At 49.3% G+C, this 18,315-nt stretch overlaps 1 protein-coding gene across 7 annotated transcripts in view; it reads right to left on the bottom strand.

The window, feature by feature from the left end:
• Positions 1 to 3,676: 3,676 nt before the first annotated feature.
• Positions 3,677 to 18,315, bottom strand: part of hfm1 (helicase for meiosis 1) — a 68,857-nt gene continuing 54,218 nt past the window's right edge. For 5 of the 7 annotated variants that reach the window (XM_015976057.3, XM_015976056.3, XM_015976060.3 and 2 more), the window contains 4 exons: positions 16,948 to 17,029; positions 16,776 to 16,827; positions 4,054 to 4,199; positions 3,677 to 3,971 (listed from right to left, as the gene is read on the bottom strand). In XM_015976057.3, coding sequence (XP_015831543.3) covers positions 3,872 to 3,971; positions 4,054 to 4,199; positions 16,776 to 16,827; positions 16,948 to 17,029 — 380 coding nt within the window. In that variant the 3' untranslated portion in view covers positions 3,677 to 3,871. The remainder of the gene's footprint in view (positions 3,972 to 4,053; positions 4,200 to 16,775; positions 16,828 to 16,947; positions 17,030 to 18,315) is intronic. The other 2 variants (XM_015976058.3, XM_015976059.3) reach the window with 2 other exon arrangements.

The following is an 18,315-nucleotide window of genomic DNA, read 5'->3' as shown; positions in this document are numbered from 1 at the left end:
ATTTCCGCCAACAACAAACTCCGCGCTAAAAGTGACGTACAGCAAATCTCGAGTTGGTTCAGGAAAAGTCACGTGCTTCGGGACAGGCGGACGGATTGGCTAAAACGATGGACGCAAGCATAAACAGCGCCCCGTGTGGCGGTGGCGACGCCATCTTGGATCGGTCGAGCCCCCACTCTTTGACAGAGGCATTGAAGAGTCAGCATGTTTAATCAACCATAACTCCACGAATACTGAACCGATTTTGCTGCGGTTCATTTCTCTGCAAACTACACACTTGTAGCTCTGATACAGGACACACATTTTAGCGTATTTAATCAAAGTGGATTTGCTGTGGGTACATATGTGACTCTTGTCCAGAACTTAGTTAAAAAACTTACAAAATAATAATGTCAATCACTAAAAATCTGTCAAACTACGAGAATCAAAATAATTCGAAAAGGATATTACATCAGGTGTGTGCGATCTATGGTAGGTATTTAGAAAAAGCACTTAATATATATAGAAGTAGAAAATAATACTCAGCCTTTTTTATAAACAGTATATACAATATAATTCTTATAGATAGCAATTGAAATAAATGAGTGTGGATTTCACATACATACAGTGTCACTATAATTCAAAGAGAGGGTGAGAGAGAACAACTAGAACAAAGTCTGGATGACAAGAGCACAACCAACCATCCACCAGAACTGACTACTAGTGATACTCTGGTTCTGTGTTTCTTTGTGTCCCCCCTTTTTTACTCTCCCTTTCTGCAGATCAAGAAGCTGATTCGTGTACATCCTTTGTTGTGTAATTTAGTAGCCATGTGGTAAGTAGAAGCTACGTTTGGGGTGAGGAGATTATGTGGTGACATAACTCCTTTTCAGATCTTTTATTTAACCTCAGCCACCGCTCCTGTACCATCCAGGCCGTTCCCTCCCTTGTTGTCCTGCCTTCTGGGTAATTGAGTTCTTCCTGAACTATCTCATAATGTAACATCCTCTGCCTGAGCTGAAGGTGAAGCGCGGCGCGCCTCGCGGCAGTGATGCGCCTTTTGCGCAAAATGCGGCCCTTGATGGAGCGCGTGCCAGACTGTGGATGACTGATGTTTGAGGACACACAGATAAGTTTTCAAAAATCTCTGAGATTTCAACTAATGAATATCTGGAAAATTTACCGGTATGCACTGTACCCTAGAAAAAGTAGACATGCTGAAAGGTTATAGTTAGAAGTGGTGGCGGTGCTGGTACCGGTCCAATGCACTGCTCTCTGTCCCTAAAGGATGAGTCTGATAATCTGATCATCAGAACCTGATCATCATGATCCGTTCCTGACAGCTGCTGTTTCTCCCTCCCCAACCCGCCCCACGTGCCCAGCATTGTGCGCTGTGCGATAGTTAAACTGGTCCAAACACTCCACCATAACCCGGTTCTCCCAACACGATCAGATACAGGCCAGCCTGGACGTGAATCTGTGGCCAGAGCTTTCTTCTTTTTAAATCCTTTTCTGCTCCACCTTTCCTGGTCCATCTAGGTCCATTTTGCCTCTGGGGCCAAAGGTGCGGTGGTGCTGTAGCCGCTCTGAGGTGGGGGGTGGGGGAGGGTGTCAGCTGCGCTTGGCCAGACACCGACAAAGTGAGAGGAGGGGGTGTCTTTGTGCCCAGTGTTCTCCGTTTGTGTGAACATCAGGACAGCAGATGTCCTGATGAGCTGCATGATGGATTGTTCATTTAGGTATTACGCACGTGGTGACCGGCAATCACCGAGCGGGCCAGTTTAACGGCCACGCCACCGGGAAATGTCCCATTTCTCCCGATTACCAGTCCGCCACTGACTAAAGCTGTTCAGAGTGACTCTGTGATGGTTCACTCCTCTGTCACCATGCTGCTCAGGGTCCTCAGACAGGCTGGTGCTGAAGAAGCCCAATTATACGATTCTAACACAGACACGGTGCTTGTGTTGGTTCACAGCCAAACCCGTTAGAACAACATGAAAGAACAGATGAAATAATCTGATTAAAGCCTGGATTATTTATTCTGAGACTTCTGAGATAAAAAGTCAGAACATGAAGTTTAAATCTAACTTTGGTCAGAGATCAAAGTCATGATTTTTGTTTCGTCTCCCCTAAATATCACTGTACGAGATTGGTTGTCATTTTTGTTAAACCACCATTTTTTTGTTAGCTTTTAAAATCAAGAAGAAAAATTATTTAAAAAAAGTTAGGATTTTTTTTATGGGATGTTGATGTTAGTGGAAAATTATGTGAAAATAGGTATAAATTGATGTAAAAATATCACTGGTAATTTTAGCGTCATTCTGTTGTGGAAATTCAGACAAAACAAAAACAAAACAAAAAAAACAGGCTTCAAATTCAAGTTTCCAAATATTAAAGCGCATTTCCAACCAGTTTTTCCACTCATTGAGCCTCTTTAATCTTTAATCTGCTCATATTTTAAAACTACAACACCTGGACCAGTGGCTCCTAATCTGGGGTCGGGGCCCCACAAACTGTCGGTATCTCAGTACATACAAGTGCCTCGTGGTTCTTATCTTGAGAGGCACTATACAAGAGATCATTTCTTCTTCTTCTACAACATGTTTGTGCTGAGATGGTGAGGTCACCACACAGCCAAGGGATGGGAACCACTGACCTAGACTCTCTGAACCTGGACCAGATTCAGTTTTTCTGGATCCCTTCCTCATCTTGGACTTTTGAGCGAGTCACCCTGGGACTTCTGGTGTCGTCCCTAGGGTGGGGGTGGGGGGTGGGGGGTACTGTCACGTCCACCACCCATCAGCGCCCTCCGGCGCGCATTCCACCCAACGGATGTCCATCTTCACTTCACTGCCTGGAGTACATACGGATGTCCGGCACTCCTGCCAGCACTCAGTCATTGTATCACCTATCCAAACCACGAGTTAACATGTGTGGCAAGGTGGATAAATGAGGGCCCGGGTGGGATTCGATCCCCAGACTCCCGGGTGAGAGTCATACGCTCTAACCAGTCAGCCAAAGGGACATCCCCTTGGCCAAGTAGCCAGGGCGCATGATCAATCGGGACACGGTGACAGGACACTCACACTGCCACACATAGCTTTCGCTCTTCATCACAATCATCAAGACTTCTACCAGTAAGTCAGTGTCTCTTACTCTGAAGCGTCAGCTCCGCCTTGTTTCCTTTCGAGCTCTTCCCGATGCTCCTACATTAATCGCGTGTCAGGCACACCCAGCGCTAGCTGCTCCACATTTGGGTCGTAACACACGCCACAATCAAACTAATTGCTGTCGTTACTCAGTCCTTTCCTCACAGCAGCTACCTGACACCTACAAGCCCACAAATTACACACTCAGGGGAGCCTGACCTCTTGCTTCTGGGACTTTCTGTTGAGTGGCCCTTGGACCATTACGATTGAGGACCCCTGGTATACATGGACTCTCAGCCTACCGGGACTGCTTTTGAGCAGAATAGACAGAGAGCGGCTGAAAGCGGATTATTCATGCACTCTGCAGGCAGCGGGCTCTGGAGGCTATGTTCACACGCTGCCAATTGTGTCAGAGCAACTCTGACAAAGACAAACACACTGGTGAAACATGAGTTACCTTTACTCAAACCAGCACCCCCCCCGAGTGCTCCAGCCTGCTTGCTCCTTCAAATCTGGATTAGATTACTTTCCATAAATGCAACAATTCAGCCAGTGAATATAAATTTTTATTAAGTTTGAACCCAAATACAGTGTTATAGTAACATTATATATATATATATGATCTACAACACAAACAGGTGAAACTATGAATTTAACATACAACTTTTACGTTTCTAGGAAGAAAAGATTTAAAGAGAACTTCATGGTGTCAGAGTAAACCAGCAAAACTTCAAAAGATTCCATCAAAGATGCCAAAGAACGTTTCCTCCTCTTTGCTGCTGGTGATGAACGCATGAAACAGAAGAAACATCCTTATTGTTAGGATGAAATCCTTTAGTGAAACTGTCAAAGAAAAATCTGTTTTTTTTACACAGTCAAACTAGACTGATTAGATCAAATAAAAAAACATAAACATCATCTTTACCTTCTATCAAGGGACAAGTCAGATCTTAATGGAACATCAACTGTGTGAAAGAAATCACACCTTCTGTTGACTTGTGTCTCTGGTGGTGGTTTGAAGAACATCTCAGGTGTTTTTCCTGTGATCTCATCATTGAGAATGTTTGTTATCTGCAGAAAAAAAAGATGCAAAGTACAAAAACAGCATTCTCACTTCACACTAAGAGTTAACCCCTCTATGTAACTGAGGGAAGGTGTGACTTCTGAGGTATTTTAGTAATGCCTTCAAACGTGTCAAATCCTGATTGGACAGACTTAGCCTGACAGGATGACTGAGTCCCAAATTGACCCAGCGGAGTTTGAGGGCCTGCGATTCAATTCAATTCAATTCAATTCAATTTTATTTATATAGCGCCAAATCACGACAAGAGTCGTCTCAAGGCACTTCACATAATTCCAATTCAGGTCAGGTCATTAAGCCAATCAGAAATAATGTTTCCAATATAAGGAACCCAGCAAATTGCATCAAGTCACTGATTAGTGTCAGAGTCTTTAGAGCAATCCTCATACCAAGCAAGCATAAAGCGACAGTGGAGAGGAAAACTCCCTTTTAACAGGAAGAAACCTCCAGAGAATCCTGGCTCAGTATAAGCAGCCATCCTCCACGACTCACTGGGGATGGAGAAGACAGAGCAGGCAGACACACACACACACGCACGCACGCACGCACGCACGCACGCACGCACACACACACACACACACACACACGCAGACACACACACACACACACACGCAGATGCACACACACACACACGCACACGCACACACACACACACACACACACACACACACAGACAAAGTAGTGTTTCAATGGTTATATTGTGATTTCTTAGTAAATATTGTATTTGGTGAGAGATAAACTTTATTGTATTTATCCTAGTGGATCTATAATTAAACGGATAAACTAGTAGTAGCACATCCAACGTCAAGGAAAGCAAAAAGTTATTATCAGGAGAGGGAGAGGGAGCTACTCTGCTGCGATCACAGGTAACTAAGATAGTAGCTACTGTAGAATGCTGCTGCCGCTCCTTAGCCTCCCGAGGAAATGGGACGGTACCCACAGCTCTCCCAAAGGGATGTTTTCTACCGTGGCCATGACGTTCGAGTGCCAGCCCGCCCGTTACGCCACAGCCCACTCCCGGGTGGCGCTACTCACCTCTCTCCTTACCGGTCGACCTCTGGAGTGGGCTGCCGCTCTTTACAACAGGAAATCGGAGGCCTGCAACGATTATGACGTCTTTGTGGCGGAACTGAAGAAGACATTCGTGCCCCCAAGCGGCGGGATCTCGACAGAAGCCCAACTCTTCCAGCTCTGACAAGGCAGCCAAACTGTAGCCCAGTATACCTCCCAGTTCCGGATCACTGCTGCTAAGCTACAGTGGGGTGATGACTCCCTGAAGGCCATTTACCTCGAGGGGCTTTTGCCCTGTATCAGAGATGGAATGATCGGCTGGGAGACCCCGGAGACGCTGGACGAGGTGGTCGACCTCGGCCTCTTCACCGTAGACCCACCGACCCATTGCCGGCAGCGGCCTCGGCCCGCTCTCGCCCAGCCAACGCTTTGTCTCCTGAGGAACCCATGCAGCTAGGACACCTTAACCCAGAAGAGAGAGAATGGCGCTACAGGGAGCGTTTGTGCGCCTATTATGGAGGCCCAGGTCACCGACGCCTCACCTGCCCCCTTCGGCTGGGAAACAAAGACTACAAGTAGACAGCAACAGAGGGGTCCTACTTGGAGTTATCCGAATCCCCTCGACCCGCACCCTGCTCCCAGTCACCTTGCATCTCGCCCAGGGGCCTGTCGAGCTGAGGCTCTTCTGGACTCCGGAGCGGCCGACTGTTTCATGGATCAAGACCTGGGCACTCGGCTTCGCATCCCTCTATCCTCTCTCAGTCATCTCAGTAACAACTGTGGACGGGACCCCTCTCAAGCTATACCCCATCCGCCAGGAGACGGCCGATATCCGTATGGAAGTCCGCCAACATTCGGAGACCCTCCAGTTCCTCATCGTCAATGCTCCAATGTCTCCACTGATCCTGAGCCATTCCTGGTTTCTATGCCACAACCCCCAGATCTCCTGGTCCTCTGGTCAGGTACTCACCAGGGGTGTGTCATGTCACCCCACCTCCGATGTCCGTCCTGTTCCTGAGGATGTCGATCTGTCACAGTTCCCCTCCTGTTACCATGACCTTGCCCAGGTCTTCTCTAAACGTCCGACCACCATCCTGCCTCCTCATCACTCATACGACCTGGAGATCTGACTCCTGCCCGGTAGCTCTCCACCTTGGTGTTATGGGTTACTCCTCCTGATTGTTTTAATGCATGTTTTTTCTTTCTCTGTGTAGGTTGGCTGTGGCTCTTCCTGCTGTTCCTGCCCCTCTTTGGAGCATCGGGGAATGCCGCAGCTGACTGCAATTTCCTGATTGCCACACCATGTATTTAAGCAGCTGCTTCCTGTGCATGGTGTGGCGTTGTTGTGAAGAGTTTCTGGTGTTTAGAGCATAGCTTTGTTTCGAGTCTGTGGTAGTTTTGTTTTGTATTACCCGTGAAGTCCTTTTCCCACTTATGTGGTGATTTTCTGTTATTAAAAGTAATCAGTATAGGATCTGGTCATCCTGTCTCCTGCATTTGGGTTTATTCCTGTGTGCCCTCGCGTGACATTACAACGCCACCATGACCAACCCAGCAGGAGGAATACCAGCTGCCAACGTTCCCTTACCTGGGTCAGATGAGGACGCGGCAAGTGGAGGTGAACTTGCTGTATTGGCTCGGGAGTTACGCGGCTGCCTGTCCGGAATGCAACAACTCCATGGACGCCTCTCTAGGCTGGAGCAGGCTCCCACTCCGCAGGCTCCCACTCCGCCTCGTCAGGTCCGCCTGGGTTCCCCCGAGCTCTTCAATGGCACGGCTGTGGACTGCCGGCCGTTCCTCGCCTCCTGCAGGCTGCATTTTGACTTTAACCCCGGTGAGTTCCCCTCTGAAGAAAGCAAAGTAGCCTTCGCCATGAGCTTTTTAACTGGACAAGCTAAGAGGTGGGGCCTGGCGGAGTGGGACCGAGGCTCGGACCTCCGCCGCTCTTTTCGGGAATTCTCTCGCCAGCTGCTCATGGTGTTCGATCCATCCACTCCTCACCGAACTGCTGCTGCTGACTTACTCTGCCTTAGGCAGGGCGGACGTAGCGTCTCTGCCTATGCAGTGGAGTTCCGTACCTTGGCAGCTAACACTCGCTGGCCGGAAGAGGCGCAGATCGACGTCTTCCTTCGAGGTCTCTCCAGCTCTCTGAAGGACGAGCTGGCTGCACGGGAGGTTCCGGAGGATCTGGAGGAGCTAATCGAGCTGGCTACCCGCATCGATCGTCGGAGGATGGAGCGAAGCAGAGAGGAACGCCGTCTACCGGATTTTAACCACGCACCCCTCAGGGCCTTGTCACAGCCTCCCGTCGCTCGTGAGGCTCAGTCTCCTGTGGAACCCATGCAGCTGGGAGTGGGACGGCTCCCCGCATCTGAACGACGGAGACGGATGAGGGAGGGGCTGTGTCTGTACTGTGCTCGTCCCGGTCACCAGGTGCGTCAATGTCCGGGAAACGGGGGGGCTCACTAGCGGGGGGGCACCTAGTGAGTCGATTTTCATCTTCCTCCCCACCCTCTCGACCCCCCGTCAATGTGCTGGTGACCTATGGCCAGATGCAGAATGCTTATGAGACTTTGATTGACTCTGGTTCAGATGGTGATCTGATATCCCAGGAAGTGGTAAGCGCACTTTGTATTCCAGTAATACCCTTATCCCCTGCCTTGCTCATCCGTGCCATAAACGGTTCCATCATCCACAGAGTAACAGCACGCACGGTTCCTATTAAGGTAACTGTTTCTGGAAACCATTCTGAACTTATGGATTTTTATGTAGTGGATTCCATGAGGCCTCCGGTTATTTTAGGTTTTCCTTGGTTATGTAAACATTCTCCTCACATTGACTGGTGTTCAGGCCGTGTGCTCTCCTGGAGCTCTTTCTGTTTGCTGAACTGTTTAACGGCTGCTGCTACACGCTCCTCTGTCTCTAACCCACCTGTTGAACCTCCAGACTTAAGTTCGGTGCCCCCCGAGTATGCAGACTTGGCCGCTGTGTTTTGCAAGGTGCGAGCCAAGGCCCTGCCCCCTCATCGTCCTTATGACTGCGCCATTGACCTCCTACCTGGAACGCAGCCTCCTAAGGGCCACATCTACCCCCTCGCCATCCCTGAGCGTGCGGCCATGGAGGAGTACCTACAGGAGAGCCTGCAGGCTGGGATCATTCGCCCATCCTCATCGCCAGCTGGGGCGGGATTCTTCTTTGTGGGCAAGCGGGATGGGGGCTTACGGCCCTGCATTGACTACAGAGGGCTGAATGCTATTACAGTCCGGAACACTTACCCTTTGCCTCTGTTACAGTCTGCTTTTGATCTTCTCAGGGGGGCTCAGATCTTCACAAAGCTGGACCTGCGGAGCGCTTACCATTTGGTTCGTATTCGTGAGGGAGATGAGTGGAAGACTGCTTTCAATACTCCCAATGGCCATTTTGAGTATTTGGTCATGCCGTTTGGTCTCACCAATGCGCCCGCAGTTTTCCAATGCCTCATAAATGACGTTCTCAAGGACATGATCAACAAATTTGTGTTTGTTTATTTGGATGATATCTTGATATTTTCCCCAGACCGAGACACTCATGTGCAGCACGTCAGAGCCGTATTGCAGCGTCTTCTCGAGAACCAGCTGTTCTGCAAGGCGGAGAAATGTGAGTTCCACACAACACAAACCAAGTTCCTTGGGCATGTGGTTTCTCCTGGTTCAGTGCAGATGGATGAGGCTAAGGTACAAGCTGTTCTCGATTGGCCTGTCCCCGCGGATCGTAAGCAACTCCAGCGCTTCTTGGGGTTTGCTAACTTCTACAGACGTTTCATCAAAGGGTTCAGTGGCGTGGCTGCACCTCTCCATAAACTCACCTCAGCTCAGGTACGTTTTGTCTGGGACGTTGGAGCCAATAGGGCTTTTACTGAGCTTAAAAGACGTTTCTCTACGGCTCCTATCCTGACACAGCCTGACCCCTCCAAACAGTTTATTGTGGAGGTCGATGCGTCTGAGTCTGGGGTGGGGGCCGTGTTGTCACAGAGAGCGTCTGATAACAAAGTTCATCCCTGCGCGTATTTCTCCTGCAAGCTCAATCCTGCAGAGAGAAACTACGACATAGGGAACAGAGAGTTGCTAGCTGTTAAGCTAGCCCTTGATGAATGGCGCCACTGGCTGGAGGGTGCAAGACAGCCTTTTCTGGTGTGGACAGACCACAAGAACCTTGAGTACATTCGCACGGCTAAGCGACTTAATCCACGCCAAGCCCGGTGGGCTCTGTTTTTTGACCGTTTCAACTTCACCCTCTCTTATCGCCCTGGCAGCAAAAACATCAAACCTGACGCCTTGTCCCGACAATATCAGCAGGACTGCAGGTCGACAGAGGTCCCGGGTACCACCACCATCGTTCCTCCTGTCCTGGTACTTGGGGCTAACCGCTGGGCCTTGGAACGTAGGGTCAAGTCTGCAGTTTCAGGCACGATCCCAATCCCTGATGGATGCCCCCCTAACTGCTTGTTTGTGCCTTCGAGTCTACGCCCCGCGGTGCTGAAGTGGGGGCACTCGTCACGCCTGGCTTGCCATCCCGGGATGACAAGGACCGCCTTCCTGGTGGCTCAGCGTTTCTGGTGGCCCACCATGTCCTCTGACATACGAGCTTTCGTCTCCTCGTGCCCTGTGTGTGCCAGTGCTAAAGTGCCCAGAACCCCTGCTGCAGGTCTCCTACAGCCTTTACCTATCCCCTCAAGACCATGGTCCCACATAGCCATGGACTTCATCACGGGTCTGCCCCGTTCAAGAGGTAACACTGTCATTCTGACTATCGTGGACAGATTTTCGAAGTTGGTTCATGCTGTGCCCCTACAGAAACTGCCTTCGGCAAAACAACTGGCCGAGATAGTGGCACGACATGTGTTTCGACTGCACGGGCTTCCTGAGAACATTACCTCGGATCGGGGTCCACAGTTCGTGGCAGCATTCTGGAGAGAATTCTGCAAGCTCCTCGGGATAACGGTCAGTTTAAGTTCTGGTTTCCATCCTCAGACCAACGGGCAAGTGGAGCGGTTTAATCAGGACTTGGAGACCACTCTACGAGCTATGTGCTCTAAGAACCACTCGACCTGGTCCTCACAGCTCCCTTGGGCAGAATATTCCCATAATTCTCTTGTAAACTCTACCGGTTTCTCCCCTTTTCAGGCTGCCTATGGTTATCAGCCCCCACTTTTCCCCCATCAGGAGAGGTCTGCATCGGCCTCTGGCCCTGCCGCGTTTGTACGACGCTGTCGGCGCACTTGGGTGGACTACCGCTCTCGTCTGGTCCAGAATCAGGAACGGTTCACCGCAGTGGCGAACCGTCGGAGATCAGCCGCACCCGACTATAAGGTGGGAGACAAGGTTTGGCTTGCCTCGACAGATGTGCCATTGAAAGGGGGTTTGAGAAAGCTCCTTCCTCGGTACATCGGCCCCTATTCAGTGTCCAGGGTCATCAACCCGGTGGCGGTCAGGTTGGACCTTCCTCGCTCCCTGCGGATCCACCCTGTTTTCCACGTGAGCAAGCTTAAGCCCTTTGTGACTAGCCCCTTGCATCCGCCCCCTGCGGCTCCGCCTGCTCCTCGCCTTGTGGACGGTGGCCCGGTCTTCAAGGTGAACAAGCTCCTGGCCTCTCGGAGGGTGGGTCGGGGCATCCAGTACCTGGTGGATTGGGAGGGTTACGGCCCGGCGGACCGCCAGTGGGTCCCCGAACGCCACGTCCTGTGCCGTGACCTGATCGCCCGTTTTCACCGGGACAACCCTGATCAGCCTCGTCGTCCGTCTGGAAGCCGGACCTTGTGAGGGGGGTTATGTTATGGGTTACTCCTCCTGATTGTTTTAATGCATGTTTTTTCTTTCTCTGTGTAGGTTGGCTGTGGCTCTTCCTGCTGTTCCTGCCCCTCTTTGGAGCATCGGGGAATGCCGCAGCTGACTGCAATTTCCTGATTGCCACACCATGTATTTAAGCAGCTGCTTCCTGTGCATGGTGTGGCGTTGTTGTGAAGAGTTTCTGGTGTTTAGAGCATAGCTTTGTTTCGAGTCTGTGGTAGTTTTGTTTTGTATTACCCGTGAAGTCCTTTTCCCACTTATGTGGTGATTTTCTGTTATTAAAAGTAATCAGTATAGGATCTGGTCATCCTGTCTCCTGCATTTGGGTTTATTCCTGTGTGCCCTCGCGTGACACTTGGGGCCGCTTGTTCTCCCTGTCCCCGGCAGAGACCCAGGCCATGGATGTTTCTCAGAGTCTCTCCAGCGCGGGTTTATCCACCCTTCCACCCCGCCAGGGGAAGGGGGTTTCTTTTATGTGAAGAAGAAGGAAGGGGACCTTCGACCCTGCATCGATTATTGGGGCCTGAATAAGATCACGGTCTGTGATCGTCTCCACTGCCTCTGATGACCACTGCCCTGGACGCTGTGTCCCAATCCACCATTTTCACTAAGTTGAACCTGCGCAGTGCCTACAATCTAATCAGGATCAAACAGGGTGACGAATGGAAGAATGCCTTCATCACTCCGACCGGCCACTGGGAGTACTTGGTGATGCCCTTTGGCTTATGCAATAGCCTGTCTCTGGGTCTCTGCTGTGTGTAGCATTCTTGTGATCTCCCGTAAATTCTCTCCAACTCAGAGGAATTACGGAGTGGGAGACAGGGAGCTCCTAGCCATTAAATGGGCGTTAGAGGAATGGCGGCAGTGGTTGTTGGGTGTGACAGAACCATTTACCATCTGGATGGATCACCAAAACCTTATTCACATACAGACCGCCAAACAACTTCATCCCCGTCAAGCTCGCTGGGCACTGTTTTTCGAACCTTTCCATTTTCACCTGGCTTACCACCCCGGTTCGAAGAACTTGAAGGCTGACGCTCTCTCTCGACGTTACGCCCAGTCCACCCCATCAGAGAATCGCTTCCCATTTTGCCAACTCAAAGGTTTGTTGCTGCCCTCCACTGGCCATTGGAGGACGCCATCCGGGCTGCCTTACCCAACAACCCCGCGCCTGCCAATACGCCTCCCAACTGACTCTATGGGCGTACCGCTTGTCGCTCCGAGGCCCTAACATGAGGGCATGCTTCTCGCCTCTCTGGTCACCAAGGAAGAACCTGCACCCTCCAGTTTCTACAGCGAACTCTCTGGTGGCCCTCCATGAGCAAGGACGTCCAGGAATATGTGGCCGCATGCCCCATCTGTGCCCACTCAAAGTCCCTGAACCAACCCTCCACTGGGAACTTACAGTTCCTCCCAGTTCCACATAGACCTTGGTCCCACATCGGCCTAGACTTTGTCACAGGGTTACCCTGTCAACCATCTCGAGACCATACTGATGATCGTCGACCGATTCTCCAAGGCTGTCCACCTAGTGGCTCTCCCCGGTCTGCCCACTGCTAAGCAGACAGCCGAGATTCTCCTGGAGCATGTGGTACGTCTCCACGGGTTCCCCCCAGGACATTGTCTCGGATCGGGGACCCCAATTCATGTCCAAATTCTGGAAGGCATTCTGTCGCCTGGTGGTTGCCAGTAGCAGCCTCTCCTCTGGCTACCACCCCCAGACGAATGGCCAGACAGAGCGGACGAATCAACAACTGGGCCGAGACCTCCGATGCTTCGCCTCCTCCCAACCACCCACCTGGCCCAAATGTCTTTTGTGGGCAGAGATGTCCCACAACCTTCACGTTACCTCGGCCACGGGGTTCTTGCCATTTGAGGTATGTTACGGATTCCAACCTCCCCTTTTTGACCACCACAAACCTGAGACGGAGGTCCTGGCGGCCCAGGCCTTGGTCAGACGCTGCCGCCTCGCCTGGATCCGGGCTAGGGCAGCCATGTCACGCCTGCTCTCTCACGACACCCACAAGCCCCATCCAGAGGGAGATCGACTCACTCCCGCCAGCAGAACTCCACTACCCAGCATTGCCAGTGCCAGGCTTCCGGCCTACGTCACATGCCATCTCTACAAAGGGAAGTATCACACAACACCAGCTCACTCAGTCATCATTTCTCGCAGAACCGTGTTCTGAGTTCCGACTAACCCTAGCCTGATTACTCAGCCTGTTCTGACCAGATCAGCCCTAGCCATCCAGCCTGCTGACTTCTAGTAAGTCAGTCATGTTTACATTTGGACCCGCCGTGCGCTCACGCTCCCAGACACGTTGCGTACCTAGCTCCTATATCAAATTGCGTGCCAGTCTCGCCCAGCGTTAGTCACTCCACGCTTGGGTCTAAAGACACGCAACACTCAAATTACCGGTAAATCAGCTCAGCTCAGACTTAGCCGACATTTATAAACAAGGAAGGTGATAAAACAGGAATTACTTCTTGATCTAGTTAGTTTTCAGCTGACTCCTGGTCCGGCCAAACCAGTGAGCAAGCATTTGAAACCATCCTCTCTTTTGACCTCAAGGTCAAAGCCTCTCTGCAACACTTACAAGTGATTACAGACACAACGACTCTTTTAAGTGAGTGGTGGTAGAAGAGAGAGTTGCTTCAGGTTACTTGCCTGGTGGATCACAGATTTATGATCATTGGACTTTTGTCGACTTTTGAGGATCGATTCATTTACCTGTAAGCTTTCCTTCTAGTAAATTGAAATTGGTTCTGTCTGCTGTGATTCATCCTTTATTATAATGCAGATTTAATAAGGGTTTTCCTTAGACTGGCATTTGGTTTAATGACATTTTTCCTGCTCTCTCTTTTTTCCAAATCACTTTTATTTACTTTTCTTTTTGACAACATTTTTCCTTTGGAGGGGTCCTTATCTAGGAAACAGGAAAACGGTTGAGCTTCAGGGAAGTGCTTCTGAGAAGCTCTTAAAAGCTTTTGCCCATGAAGCCAAACAGAAACTTGAATCCCTATGCATCACTAAAGAAGCAGGATCAAAACTTCTGGAAAAAGAAAAATTGGAAGTGGCGGTGAGCACAGACCAACTTGCCTCTCATCTCTTGCTAAGAGAGCAGACAGAGCTGCCAAATGATGATACAGGTAAATCAGATCTACCAACCGGCCCGCTGTTGCAACCCCCATGCGAACCCAACACCCCACAAATAACAAGTCAGAGCCCTGTCCTCTGCACTGATTTACACAACAAACAGTTCACTTATGAGAAACACCCTCCGATGGTTCCGATTTCTAGCCTAGTGAACTAGACCAAATTTTTGCTTTGCAAAGTTTGGTCTAGGCATGCTCCATTGGAACCTCTGCAGCTCCTACCAGGACTCTGGCTAGCCAATCACAGCTCTCTAGAGGGGTTTCAAACACATAAAGAGCTGTGATTGGTCCATAATGGTGGGCCAATCAGTGCTCTATCTGCTTAGTGAACAAATCACAGAGCTTTATCCGCTTTGTGGGCCAATCAGGGCACTCTATATGCCTGGTGGGTGGGATGATGCAACAGAGTGAAACAAGAGTATGTCACATTCATTGTCCAGTGGAATGCGGAGATCATTTGAAAGACAACGGTAGAACCCGCCCCACAACCGAGAGCCGTCAATGGATCGTGGCCAGACTAAATAATACATTTATTTAGTCTGGCTTGCCAGGCTAACCGATTTCTCCAAAGCCGGAACATTATCTAGTTACCCTGAACAACAGCATGTGATTGCTGGAAAAGAGAGTTACCGAGCAGATCACCTATATTCAGCAAAGTGGGGACCAGGAACAATATCTCTCACCCGGTCAGGAAAAGCAGCAAAAGAGCCCTAACCTTTATCCTGAGCTACAGAACAATTCCAGTCCTTAACACACAGCCCTGTGATTATAGCCTGGCCTGCCAGACTCCTCTGTTTAGTTCTGCACAGAGAAAGGGTCTGGAAACTCTCCTATTCAAATAACCCCACCCCCTGAGAATTCTAACCGAGCCAATCAGCAGTGCGTCTTGTACGTCACACACGACAACACTGAGTTTGTCATAAATAACATGACGACTGAAGTGGAGTTCGCTGCGGCTCTTTCCTCTGTTCTAAATGACGTGAATATCTTTAAAACAACAAGTAGAGACGCTAAAAGCCTTTCTTCTAAAGAAAAAAAAATGTCTACACCCATGGACGTAATTTTGGGGGGGGACAGGGGGGGACATGTCCCCCCCACTTTTTCCAAAGTCAAGTTTTGACCCCTGCACTTTTTACCATCCAAAAACAATATTACGCTATATTAAATTGACACTGGTTGAGCTCTAGGACCAAGCAGAAAACAACCGTTTGTGTTGAAGCCTGTTTCCCATTGTGTACTGTAAAGATACCCCCCGTGTCCCCCCCACTTCTAAAGTGAAAATTAAGTCCATGTTTACACCTCTGCCAGATGCCATTTTTTACTACAGCTAAAAAACTACAGCGTCGCGCGGTACAGTTTGCATTTCCGTCTTTTTTCTGATTGGTTACTTTTGAGCTGCCTAGTCCCGCCCATCATTTACCTCTCTGCCTATGAGTTACCAGACTCTTTCTCTGTGCAGAATTAAACAGAGGACGTCTGGAGGCCAGGCTGGCATGATTAAGGATGGGTACCGAATTCGGAACTTTTTAAGGCATCGACCGAATTCCATAGTACCGACTGAGTACAGATTCACGTCATATGAAACGGTGCCTTGTTTCGGTGCCCGTTCTTCATACCTTGAGGGAAGGTATTTGGCCATGGGGGATGTTCGCACGCTGGAGAGCGTTTCACTGCTCTGTGGTATCCTGTCATGTATCCGGTCCATGATAGTGTATTTATATCGTGTTTTTTTGTATTTAAGAGACTTTTTAACACGGACAAATTTGTCACTCACTCTCCTCCACGTCTTCATGCGCTCCCCACCTCTAAACCCACGTTTCCCGCCATTTTCGTCCATAAAAAAAAAAAGCTTACTGCGTATCTTTTCACTCCTCCAGTCATGGGAGAATAAAACGTTCATATTTTTAGAGTTTTTCCGCGAGGTATTCTTCAAGCTGCTACGTGTCTGCCGCTAGATATCCTCGGCTCTATTTGTTTTTGAGGGCACAATGGCGGCGCTCTAGACGAGAGCGGTGTCCTGACCAATCACAAGCTTGCAACACTGTATGCGCACTTAAACTGTAAACCCCTCAGGGCATTCGTCGGGCCCCAAATCTCAATCAGATGCCGTGGGATTAACACACCAGGGTCATGGTGCAAGGTCAACTGCAGTAAGAGCGGCCCTGCAAAGATTTGCCTGTTAGGAATGCGGGCAGGATAGATGTCATCTGGGTGGGATGACAAACATTTTATGCTCAAAGGTTTTTGCAATTCATGTACAAATTTCATGTTGATCATGCCACCAGTCAACGCTAAAGAAAAACAGAGTATGTGAATGGATAGATTTGGTAGCAACATAAATAGTACAGACCTTGGATTGATACTGGATTGTATGTTGTAGATTGAAGAGAACAGCTGAACTTGACCTGAACGTCCATTGCAAATTTGCCATACACTGCCCCCCCCCCCCCCCTTCAAGCAGTGACAACTTTGTTTACAAGATTTGGGGAAACTGCACATGTATGTGTGAGTGTGTGAGAGACAACAACAGTTAAAGATACATCTTAATCTGTTTGGTGTGAATGTGTGACTGACCGGAGACGGATCAAACTTCCTGATTTCACAACTTGCTGCTGCTGAAATGGACCTAACACACACACAAAAAAAAAAAAAAAGATGTTACCGAAGTAGACAACAATAAATAAAGTTATTTTACATTTTCATATAACTTCATTTTATTTTAGCATCAGGCGTGATCTGGTCTCACCTCAGTGGTGTAGTGATGGTGGTCCCCTGACATTTGGTTTGTGAGCAGCTGAGAAACACTGGTGAAGATCCAGTGGGACAGCCTGGTCAAAAGATTAACCCATATAAGCTTGTCTTCATCATCATAATACTAGAGTAATAAATCACAAGAATGCTACACACAGCAGAGACCCAGAGACGGTCTGTGTGCTCATGAGATGCGTGGAAAGCCAACAGATGACAAATGTAAAGTGAGATTTCATGAATTTTTAGGTGTGTATGTTTTAATAAGCTATCCAACGCAATGGATAGTTTCCTGAACAACCTCTGCTCAGAGAAACAGATCATGTCCCTCAGGACAGGCGAGCTACGAGCTGGTACGTGTGCAGCCAAGAGTAAAGACAACATCGCCTACCATAGTTATGCAGATGACACCCACACCTACCACGCTCTATCACCTAGTGACTGTGGTCCTCTAGACTCAAGCCTAATTTATACTTCTCAGTCAGCTCCAAAAGGGAGAGACACGCGCACGGAGACATTTTCCTCTCATACGTCTCCGTCTCCTGGGGAGTGTTGCACAGCAATTCCCCGCCAGGACAGCAGAGGGCGTAGCGCTGTTCTGCGGTATCCTGTCATGTATCGGTCCAAGATGGTGTTTATATTGTGTTTTTTTGTACATTAGAGACTTTTTAACACAGACAAATTTGTCTCTCACCCTCCTCCACCTCTTCATGCGCTCGCCACCTCTAAACCCACGTTTCCTGTCATTTCCGTCCACAAATAAAATGCCTGCTACGTATCTTTTCACTCCTCCAGTCACGGGGGAATCAAACGTTCATGTTTTTAGAGTTTTTTTGTGAGGTATTCTTCAAGCTGCTCCGTGTCTGCCGCTAGTTATCCTCTGCTCTTTGTTTTTGAGAGCGCAATGGCGGCGGTGTAGACGACAGCGGTTCCCTGACCAATCACAAGCTTGCGTTCTCCGTCTCGACGGACGGATGTTTAGAAAAGAGAGCTCGACTCCGTCCGTCCTTGCGGGGCTCTCCAGCAGGCTCTCAAGGACTGATAATGGCGTTGCGTGTATCCGTCCCGACGCAGACGGAGAAGTATAATTTAGGCTTTACACTGTCAGCGTTTGGAGCAAGTCAGTGACTGGATGCAGTCCTTGACTTGCTCCAATTAAAAAAAGACAAGACTGAAGTTATTGTCTTTGGAAATCAGAAGGATAGGATGGAAGTTATTGCTCAACGTGGCTCCAGAGGAATAAAGACAAAGACCCAGGTCAGAAATCTTGGTGTCATAATTGATTCAGACCTGAGCTTCACTGGTTACATTAACTAGATCAGCGTTTTATCATCTGCATCAAACCGCACGACTCAGGTGTCTCATG

The sequence above is a fragment of the Nothobranchius furzeri genome, chromosome 11 (assembly GCF_043380555.1).
Source record: "Nothobranchius furzeri strain GRZ-AD chromosome 11, NfurGRZ-RIMD1, whole genome shotgun sequence".
Classification (NCBI taxonomy): Eukaryota; Metazoa; Chordata; class Actinopteri; order Cyprinodontiformes; family Nothobranchiidae; genus Nothobranchius; species Nothobranchius furzeri.
This window is presented reverse-complemented; position numbering and strand designations above follow the sequence as displayed.